The sequence below is a fragment of the Malurus melanocephalus genome, unplaced genomic scaffold (genome assembly GCF_030028575.1).
Source record: "Malurus melanocephalus ecotype Western Australia unplaced genomic scaffold, MMel_1.1 scaffold_572, whole genome shotgun sequence".
NCBI classification, from domain to species: domain Eukaryota; kingdom Metazoa; phylum Chordata; class Aves; order Passeriformes; family Maluridae; genus Malurus; species Malurus melanocephalus.
The window spans coordinates 61,452-72,512 of record NW_026623804.1 but is presented as its reverse complement, the minus strand read 5'-3'; the positions used below and the strand labels follow the sequence as shown (position 1 = coordinate 72,512).

At 38.0% G+C, this 11,061-nt stretch overlaps 1 protein-coding gene across 1 annotated transcript in view; it reads left to right on the top strand.

Annotated features, from left to right (window-relative positions):
• Positions 1 to 589: 589 nt before the first annotated feature.
• The window catches only part of MTMR10 (myotubularin related protein 10), a 34,963-nt gene continuing 24,491 nt past the window's right edge, over positions 590 to 11,061 (top strand). The window contains exons 1-2 of the mRNA XM_057382525.1: positions 590 to 597; positions 1,077 to 1,201. Of these exons, the coding sequence (XP_057238508.1) occupies positions 590 to 597; positions 1,077 to 1,201 (133 nt within the window). The remainder of the gene's footprint in view (positions 598 to 1,076; positions 1,202 to 11,061) is intronic.

Genomic DNA, 11,061 nt, shown 5'->3' with positions numbered 1-11,061 from the left:
GGGCTGTGCCCGCTGGGCCGGAGGTGGCCAACAGCACCTGTGGAGGGGCTGCCGGGGCCCCGAGCCCTCCGTGGCACCGGGAAACAAAAGCTGCGCAGCTGGTTCGGGGTGCAGCCTCTCGGCCTCCGGGTCTCGCACAGGGGCAGAGCCCACGCTCTGTTGGGGTACAGGACTTCTATCAAAATAAAGTTTCATGTGCATTAAAWTCGGCCCGTGAGAGATTATTTTGAAAAGTTGTGAATTATGCCTCAGGTGTTTGGGCTCGCTTATCTTGCCGCGCTGGCCGGGATGAGGAGAAAGCAGCGGGCGCTTCTCTGCTGTGATCAAACTCTCGCTGGAGCCATCGTTTCACGTTTAAAACTTGTCTGATGGTGTAAATAAGAAAATCCAGTATATTTATCAAGTATATATAGCGCATACGGTACCAAGTATATCGAGAACACCAGGATTTTTTGTGTCATCTGGGCGTGCACTTGACAGAAAATGATACTTATTTTAGACAAGGCAGGACCTCTTSTAGTAACGTGTTTGACCTGTTGACTGATTTTTGTTTTTGTCACAATTTCTTAGTAAAATGAAATKAAATGAAATGTCGATGTAAMATAATTCTAGATATTCCTAGTCCTGGGAAATGTTTATATTGCTGTCATTGTGGGAACCATAGGTTATTTCATTAAAGGTTTCAGAYTTTTTGTAGAAGTATTTCTACTTTTAAGATTTGAAACTCAAGTGCAAATAGGCATATGTGTGTTCTAGGCCTTGGGTTTTTCTGAAAACTTTCCTATGTTGAAAAGTAGTGCATGTTAGAAGTTGGTAGAGAGTTTTTGTCTATATGTGTAACATTTGTTGTAGATCTTGAGCCATTATGGAATGTCAAGCCAACTTGGATTTTGTTCATCCTGTGTTATAGCTTGGGTTACACAATATGTTAAACATGAATATTTCAAATATTTTATTATTCTTTTGATACAAATATAAATGCACTCAGAATTGTTGCAAACKCCTGCGATGATTGGATTCTATCTTTTTAAGATGAACTTTTTAAGTTAAAACAACTTTCTCTTCTCTATGAGCAGATCAGGCTTGTATCTGACTGTGAAGTTCAGAGTCTTAAGCAAATATTATTTTTTTTTTCTTCAGGCTGACGACAGTATAGCATCAGAACCAAGGATTAAAAAACTGGAACCAGTACTTTTGCCAGGTAGGCATGAATCAGGAATTTGACAAATACCTCTTGGTATTGATTTTGATATATTTTAATCTTAGCATTGCTGATTGAAGGAATGTTACTTTTGAGTAGGAAAAGGTAATGATATTTATGTCTGTAGAAAACATTATCTAGTGTTTCAGGCAGGTCTGTAACCTGCCTGAAACATTAGATAGACACATAGGCAATTTTGCCTGTGTGATCTTTACTATGTATGGAACATCTTGGTTTTATTGTGAGTATTGGAAATGAARCCATTGTTAAGTGTTTCAGCATTCTTGCACTTTTTGGAAGACTACTGATAATTACACTTCCATCAGATAGTCAGATATTTACCTGTGTACAGAACCCAGTGCCAAAGCCTAGTCAGAGTTTTCCTTTATTTTAAAGGAAAACAGTCATRGACTTTCCAGTATGTGGGTGTTATTGATTGCTGTATTCTAATGCCATCTTTATTCATTTGCTCTTATTGAATATTCTGCTGTTTGGTAAGTTTGGAATTGTAAGTCTCTTCAGACCTCTACAGAATAACATTTTTGGGCTATGGGTGAAATAGCAATGCTTTTATTATTTTTCACCATTAAATATTTATAAAAAATGTAGGATATTAATGACCTCCGTATTTTAAGTAAGAAATAATAACTGGTAAATGACATTTTGATCGATGAGGATTTCTAAAAGCCCTTTTTCAKATATAGAAGGAACAATCTACAGTTCTCAATATTACTTACATTGCAAACTATCCATCACAGTACTAAATTTRGCTTGCAGTTTTTAAGAGTAATTTTGAGTTTAAAGCAATGTCATACTACATTTTTTTTCTTAGCATTCAGAATAATACGAATTTACACATACACTGACATAGATATAAACAAGTTACTCTTAAAAGTTGTTTCTATCACTGCTTTATATGGGGCTGTTGCTAATTAAGCAGTACTAATTGRTACATGAAATGGTCCAGTGAGGTACCTTAAGCTTAAGAGGCTGAAATACTGTTATTTCAGGAAGAGGTTCAACTGAAAGAGTAAAAACTGCCCAATACTCTTCATGAAACAAAAGAATGCAGAGTTTGCTTGAGGCATRAATACCTTACAATACATTGCTGAGATTGCTCGATATTTGAAATACAGTTATATTTTTATGCTTGCAAAACTTCTGCTTACCACTTGGCATCTCAGTGATTATGTTGCAGTTGATATTCATCCAAGGCCTTTGACTCACAAGGAAGTGACTGCATGTTCTTCTCTGAGACATTCCACAGCAAATGCAAGGCAGTCCGAGAGTCCYTTGCTCAAAATGTAGCACATCTTTCCTTTGCTGTGGGACCTGGCCATGAGCAGATACAGAAAGTGACCTCTGCACTGCCACTTCTTGCAATGTGGTTCATTCTTTATTTGTGAAACTCCCAAGTACTCTTAAAATGGTGCTGACTGGGTTTGCTTTTCTCAGCTGTCTTGTATGTATACTCTCTGTGCCTTATTCTYCTTGTCTGTGTTCTCTTTGAAGTCAGCATTTGATGGCTTTTGGGGCATTTGTAGTAAGTTGCCCCACGTTATATAAAAGCCACAGTATGATGCACCACAGRCTTAACATTTCCACCTCCTTATCATTCTAATATATTATTTTGAATTATTTCATTATAAAATTCACTACTCTGTATAGCCACAGAGTAGCTCTTGACAAAATCTGAGTCTGTRTGGGGTGGGAGAGGGGAATTTAGAAGTGACTTATTTAAAGTTACTTAAATGAAACTCTTCCTGTTTAAAGTTAAGCACCAGCCTAAAGACATTTTTTTTTGTTTCTGTCATCAACTGTGCCATAGAAAAGTGCATAAACAAATACACATTGTACTGTGGGATAGACTGGCTTTTGGATTTGTCATAACCCAAGTTTCTGGCCAAATTTCAACTCATTTAATTATATTAAGGCTGACTTGCACTTCCTTGTGAATACAGTTTCAGTATGGCATTCCTAATATCCTATYCTTAACAATAGTGTGAAATTGCTTTTGCTCTCAGAAGCAGAGATAAACCTGAGAGGCTGAATGTTTGTTATGCTTTTTTCAGTAGTGGAGTTCTTAAGGAGTTTTTGGAATTAAGTTACATTAGCACAAGYGGGTAGTGGTTTTAGTAATCCTCAAAACCTGCAAATGGAGTATTAAGCTTTTGATTCCTACAAAAAAAGTGACTCTGAGGGAGTGGCTTTCTTACTAATTCCAARGGAGCTAAATACCCTGCTGTCTAACTTGTATTTCTGTGCAGTGATGGTTAGAACAGGGAGTTACAGACTAGGAAATAATATGTCTGGTTGGAAAATGAAGTGGTTTTTACAAAAAAAAAAAAAAAAAACAAAAAAAAAAAAAAAAAACCCAAACCTTTGAAATCAAATTTCAACCTGTAGTTTGTTTTAAAAACTCCTCTGGAGCCCAGAGGAATAGACACATCTTGTCAGAATTTGGGGCAAAAGCCTGTATTCTCATAGAACTGTATGCCCTGAGGAGGGTGATTTATTGGGAAAAGGAACAAGTATCATTTAAAACTAAAAATCTTGGTTGTAAGTGGCAACTGATATTGCAGTAGGGAAAAGCAAGTAATTTTATAGAATTTGGTAAAATTTAATTCCAAAACACGAGATATAGGTTTGAGATGGCGTTATGATTTTTTTTTTCTTTCTGCAGCTCTGTTTTCCCAGKGTTAGCTCTGTGAGTGAGAGTTTCTGCAGAGTTAGTTAAGAGTTGGCCTCTGTAACAGTTTCACTTTTTTCCCCTTTGTTTGCATTGCTGGTTTTATAAGCATGTCAAAGAGGAAAATTACAGAAATAGCAGGTAGTCTACCAGTCAGTCTGGTAGTACCTTGCCTGGCTGGTAGGAAATTTTTGTACCTTAGGGGAGTGCGGTGTTCAAGTTGTTAAACCTGAAGGTGTGTTTTGTTCTTGTGTTTTTGGTGACCTATTTTTGTAGCCTATTTTCCATAACTATGTCTGTAACGTTTTCAAGTCATCAACTTGAGCATTCAAAAAACCTGTCCAGCAGAAGTGGACTATGAATGCAGAGTGTGCTTCCATCGTTTGAGTGGAGCAGCCGTGTGCAGCAGGTGCAATATGGAGATGGACAGCAGACCAGTCTGGTGTCTGTACTGGAACCAGTGACACACTGTGGTTTAGGCAAAGAGATCCTCCCTATTGCTCACACAGGGGCATTCTGTAGGAGATTACGTAACCAGATTGTGAGGAAAGGATTATTCCTAACAAACCTTAATGTCCACTTGAATTAGTTAAATTGTTGCTCACTATGCTAATTTGCTAGTAGATTAGGATAGTAGTTGTTACTGATAAGTTTTTACAAAASGGTTAGAAATGGTTATAAAATTATAGACTAAACTGAATTAGGAGTTTTTATCATTAAGGCTTGATCGCATTAAGTAAGACAAGGTAAAGGTGTAGAGGTGGTGAGGTGCTGTTGCAAGAAATTGTGCCCAGGCTGTTGTGTCTGCCCCCTGCTTTGTGGTCAGATGGCAGAAATGAACCTTAGAGCCATCACTGGTGTGTGCTGACAGCCGTGGTGGTTGACCAGCAGGTCACAGGTACGGCTGGGTGGGCACAGATGTCACCTCTCACTGGTGGTGGCCACCGAGGCACAGGGGAGCAGGGCAAGCAGCACTCCCTGCCCTCCCTGCTCCCTTCAGAGTGTGGCATGGGGACTTCCCTCTTAGAGGAACCTAATGGGGACACCCAAGTGAGGAGTGAAGGACATCACAGAGACAGTGCTGCCATGTTCAATTCCTCTTGCTGGWTTTGTCTTACTTTAATTTATGCAGTTTTTTTCTATAGTCATGCAAACGTTTATCATCCACAGCTTCACGTGGTAACAAGTTGAGCAATTTAATTATATGCTGTTACAAACTCCTTTTATTTTTTTTTTCTGAATTTACCACCATCTAGTTCCTTTGGATAAATCCTAGTTCTTGTAGGACAGAGCAAACACCAAGCTATATTCCTCCATTTCATATGAGTTGTGATTTTCAGATGTGTGTTGTATGTTCACTTTGCTTTGCTTCCCTTTAGCTTAATTGTCTTAGTTGGTCCTAAAAAGGAARCTTGCTGTATCTGTAATCACCTTTTTGATTAACTCTGGACATTTTCTGGTTGTGCTGAGTTCCTGTTGAGGTGGAATTACATATCATGTTTGACATTTTCCCCACTGGTTATCTTCGGCTTTTATTTAATAATGCTAATTGGCTTTGCCACCTGCTTTTTGATTTTCATTGGCTTTTTCATATGTATGTGCCTTTAGAAAGGCACRTGACTGTAAAAATTTAATTGTGAGAGGTTTTTAAGATTGTATCGTGGAAAGTTTTCATCTTTTAGAAGAGCCTAAYTCTCTCGCAAGTTAGCTCCCAGCTTTTTGTTTTTTTCTGCTTTCTGCAATTCCTCAGTACACTGAGTCATGTGTTCCAGAGCAGCTGCAACATRTCATGTGATAGGAGAGGGAAATGCACTGTTCAGGAGGCACCCTTGTGCATTAGTGCCCCAGGTAGGTGCTTTTCTCAGTGCTTTGGASCCCTGCACCTCTTCCTTGGCATTTGTGTGCTCTGGGATGTCCCATGGCTGGGGAGCAGCGGCCGCGCTGTGCAGTGAGTGCTCGGTGCCAGCTCGGSCCGGGGCTGGGCGGGACTGTGAGACAGCGACCAGGCTGATGAGGTTAATGAGTAACCCGGAGATCTGGCGGGTCTGCCCTGCTTGCTTGTTAGGAATAATTTTGTCTTAGTGCTTCAAAGGGAAAACTGGGATTGTTTAGCTGGTACAAGTGATGTGCTGTCCCTGTCGGTGCCTTTGCCCGTGGATATTCTGGAAAAGGTTGTTGATTGATATTCAGGATGGTGTTTCCTGATCTGTTAAGGATGTGCCTGTGTTGCTGGTGAGTAGCGACAGCCTCCCAGTGCTGAAACTACCTGAGCAGAACTGGGGGGAAGGCAGCTCCTCGCTGTTCCCAAAGCACTCCGAGTTGTTGATTCTTGTTTCCAGTGTTGTTTGTTTGCCAAGGCTCACTCCCTCCTTGTAAGACAYCATATTGCAGGGCTAGGGTTTTTTTCCTGCCTCAAGTTTCTTATTTGAAACTGAAATGTTACTGTGAAAAGTCATTTGCTTGTTCTAAAAATTAATACATGTTATTAAAGAAGGAAGCAAAAATGYTTTGTAGCTGCAACTTGTTTTCAGGAGTCAGTTCATACAAGAACATGAAATTATTTTCAACATTTGATAACTGCCAGATTAGAAAATCAGAATGGAAATTTTTAAAGTAGATGCTTSTCTACACRAAGATTACCAAAAGTTTTAAACAASTTATAAGAGTTTTGAAWTCTAGGTTTGAAATCTGAAACAACAGGTTTTTGTAAACTAGTTTTTCATACTGCAAGAAGTTTAAAAACAAAACAAACATTTGACCTAGATTTAGAATGAGATGTCACTTACAGTAAGTATATAGTACTTACTCCTTTCTGTTACAGCTTTTTTGTTTGTTTGGCTCAAAATAAATTTTCAGGCGTGGTTTGGGTTCAGTTAACCACTTGTTTTGTGTTTKGGTTTGATTTTTTTTAAACATTGGCATGACTTTAGTACTACCAAGGCAGTCTGCATGCAGAATCTAARTACCAGATACAGTCTTAGAAGTAGATTTTTCTGGATGAAGTAGTTTTGTCCTGCCTTTTGTTAGGAAAGGGATTTCTTAAATCTTCTGACTAGTAATATATTTTAAGTATTTGTAAACATCTACAAAAGTAATTTCCTATATGCARCAGATTAACTATAGGCCAATGGGAATAATTCCTTGAAGGTAGAAGGATGACCTTGTTTTAAAATCAAGTATTTTAATATTTTTACATGTACATTTCAAAAAAAGTTACAAAGTAATTGGTTTGTGCCTGCTCTGCCCCATGTATGTTTAATGTTGCAAGCCATTAAAATCCAGGAAGGGGTAGTGTAGATTCTGAATTGTCATCTGTCCAAGCTACAGGGGTTTTGTCTCTTGGCTTTCTTCCAATGAAACAAGTCTTCTGTGAACTGATTTCGACYAATTTGTAAACATATGCTTCTGTATTAATTGTTTTATTAAGCCAAAGGTAGACTCAGTAGTACTAATTCAGCATCTGCAACTTGTATTGGTAACATATTTATAAACTAACAAGCTGAAAATCTCAGTCTTTTCAAATTGTTGCTGGTTATATTGTTTAGGCAAAGTCATGGTTTGGGAATCTGTAGTTTATATAGCCAGACTTAAAAATATGCAAAATACCAAACTCATTCCCTCCTCACTGGCTTGTCTATTGTTCACATTACAGAACTCTGACCAAATCATTGCTAAAACTTTTATTGGAAGGGTTCTGCTGATAGGGTTTATTTTAATTTGGCCCAATAATACAAACAGATGCCAAGAGGAGCTGTTTATTATTCTRTTTTTCTCACCACGGATGTGTGTTCTTATCAACTATTTGGTGCTGACACTTTTTTTGTGCAACTAAAGAACAAGCCAGATCAGAGATAATGCAGACGAAATTTGAACTGACAAAAAAGAAAGAAAAAATCAATTTTTGACTGGATCCATTCTCTGATGTGACTAACAAAGTCTGTCACAAATGGCAGTGCCAGCGCARGGCTTGAGGTGGAAGTGAGTGTTGAATATGGAACTGTTTCTRTTTTAGGGGTAATAAAAGTTTCTGGATTAAGGCAACCCTGTAAGCAGTTTATTAGTTTCCTGCAATACTTTGTTTTCAATCTATTTGGTAATGAGAACTTTGCTCCTGATGGATGTTCCCTTCTTGCAATCTGAGCTCCTGTTATTTGTTGCCTACTCTACRTTCTTGTGTCCTTCACTGTGGTTCTGAGATGTGGGGACAGCTTTTGTGGAGCATCCCATCCTAGCTTAGAAAAGCAATTTATCTCCTCAGGACCCAGCTGAACACTTTTGCAATGTTCATAAAGATTAGTCAGTATTGAGCAAATACTGATTTTAGTCTTGTTATTGTGCATGGGAAACACAGAGATGATCTTTGAAGATTTACCAGGAAGCTTTTATTTTTTTGCTACTTTTTCCCTTACTGAGCATTTTAAAAATTTATCTAAGCTCTTTTCTGTTTGTAAGCRCACTAGAGAAACTGTAAAATATTCATATATGATATTTTAATAACAATTTTCTGATAAAACAGACAAAGCAAGCTCTTTTGGTAGTGTGCATTTAAAACACACTATTCTCCATGCAGTGGTCAGAGTTGCTCTTTGGTAGAAATCGTGGTTCTCCTATTGAAAATGAATGCAAGTAGTATTTTATTCCCAAATAATAAAAGAATCGAGCTGTTCTTTTGGAACAACAYTGTAGGAGCTCATGAAAATGAGAAAATAGAAGAAAGACAATTATTTCATAAGCTTCCAAATACTTTTTTTTTCTTAAGTTTGGAAATGCCTGAGCAGACTGAACAGAAGATTCATTTAGAAGGGGATTAGAGACATTTACATCTAAATGCTTGGTGCATACTAATAAACTCATACAATTTTGGTATTCCCTCCACAAGAGAGCAGCTAAATGTAAAAATATTGTAGATTTCAGTTATTTATTAATGAATTTATAATTGGAAATTCTTACTTGGGAATATTTCCAAAAGTTAATGATTGGCCGAATATTTTACAAGTGAACTCATTATTGTGTATTCTTAATGGTTAWATGGCTACTTGAATTAACTTGAGCTTTTCTATTGTGAATTTCTAAGACTACTTTTCACATAAACAAGCTGTTTTTCTGTTGTCTTACTTGGGTATAATCACTATCAGCATTATAAATGGGAAACAGGAGTTCAGTTTCTGAAGGTGTGTTTCGGTGCTAGATTTTTATGGATTTAGGTAAAAATTATATGACTGCATAAAGTACTTAACCTCTGTTGCCCTTATGTCTGTTAGACCTTAAGCATACCCATAGAGCTTCAATGCTCATTAAAGAAAGTTTATGCTGATAAATCTATTCTTGTCTTCTAGTACAGCATTGGGAATGTCCCCTCACCAGCATATAGGGTACCTGCAAACCTACTGAGCTTGTAAGATTTGCATTGTTAATTTATGGAGTATGATTTCAGCCATTCATTGCCTCTAGCAAGTATCAGGTTCTTAATGTAACAAAAATATTGTCTGTTAGCATTATGGGATATGTATATATGCATGTGTGCCATGCTCCATCTCTCTGTATGTGCACTGATCTATGTTTGTGTTTGTGTATATGAAATACTACTCAGTTCCTTTAATTGTGCAGCACTGTTGTGTTCAGTCGSTGTTGTTGGAGCTGTTGAAAACTGCTCAATCTGTCACCCATGCACTAATAATGTTGTGGTCACTGATGCTACTCAAATCAGCCTTCCTCCCTGGCAAGTTATAAATTGCTACCTTTATAAAATAAGCAAAAAAAATTAARCTTGATCCTGTGAGGCAGGGCACAAAAAGTTACAAAAAGAATGTAATGAGAGTTATGTAGAATGCCTTTTATTTTAGGATGTTAGTGCTTAGGGATTGTGTTTTCAAATTTTGAGGAACCAAATTGCTCCACAGCCTCGCCCAGAGTGGGGTGACCACAGGCTGGGAGAGAGCACAGCTGGGCTATCCAGTGATCCCTGTGCTCAGCAGCTTCAGCCCTGGCTCTCCCAGCTCCCACGTGTTCCCAGCCTCTGCTGTCTGGTTTTTATTTTGATTGTAGTGCAATCCCACCAATGCACTATGGTGGGTTAGATACATACCATGAATTCCCTTAACATCCAAGGTATGAACCAGTCAGATTCCACGTGCTTTTGGAAGATTTAGCAGAACTTCTCTGAGGTTTAAGTTTTTGAGGCTGTCTTTTAGGTGGAGGGTGTATTAGCTAGATAGATCCTTCAGTATCTCCTGTTATTTTTGTGATTCCTGTATTTAATTTAGAAATATTTTTATTAAATGTGATTAGGCTTTCTATGTAAGGGTGGCAACCTGTCATTTTTCTTCTGGTTTCCTGTCAAAGTTTAAACAAACTGCTCTTATCTCCTGAGATCATTCTTTGACTCTTGGAGTCACGTGGAAGTGTTGACTGCTGTTCCGTGTCTGGAACAGCTTGTGACTGTTTACTGGAAAAAAGGAGCAGCTACAYTGTAGAAATGTGCAGTGTAATATCTCTGAATAGCTCTGTTGTTGTCTTGTATAGAAAAATCACCTACTCAACTACAAATACAAGAAGGCTTCATTATGCACGTCCTGCACTTACTACTCATGTTGTTTATCTACTTCCCTAAATTTTTGGTTTTGCTCCTATTGGTCATTGTAGATGTCCAAATTAGGGATAAAAGATGGGTCATATACAATTGCAAACCTGCATCTTGGAAAATAAGATCAATTTCTAGGTGTTTGGGAACTGCACCTATTAAATKTGCAAACTTTCTCATGCCTCAGCCGAGGTTGGTGTGCACCAATGCTCTGTCCTGCCATACCTTAATCCTCAGGTTCAAAACTGACAGTTCTGTGTTAGGGCTGTAAACCTGAGATCAAAAGATAAGCTAGGCCAAAAAATCCAGAATCTGTGTTGGATGAAATGGAGCTAAATGCAGTTGCACTAAAATAGGATTAGAATTAACATGTTGCTGTGCAGCCACACAATTAYGAGGAATGGTGGAGGAAGGTACAAAGGACTGGCTTTGGAAAGAGAATGATGTAGATGGCATGTTTTAAACTAGAGTAAATTCAAATTGAAGATGTGCGCACTTATCTCATTTTTCTACTGTTKTGTAGCATCAAAGACATGAGTACTGAAATAGTTGGGTAATAGTAATTTGCTTTTAGCAAGTGTCTCTGGTGTG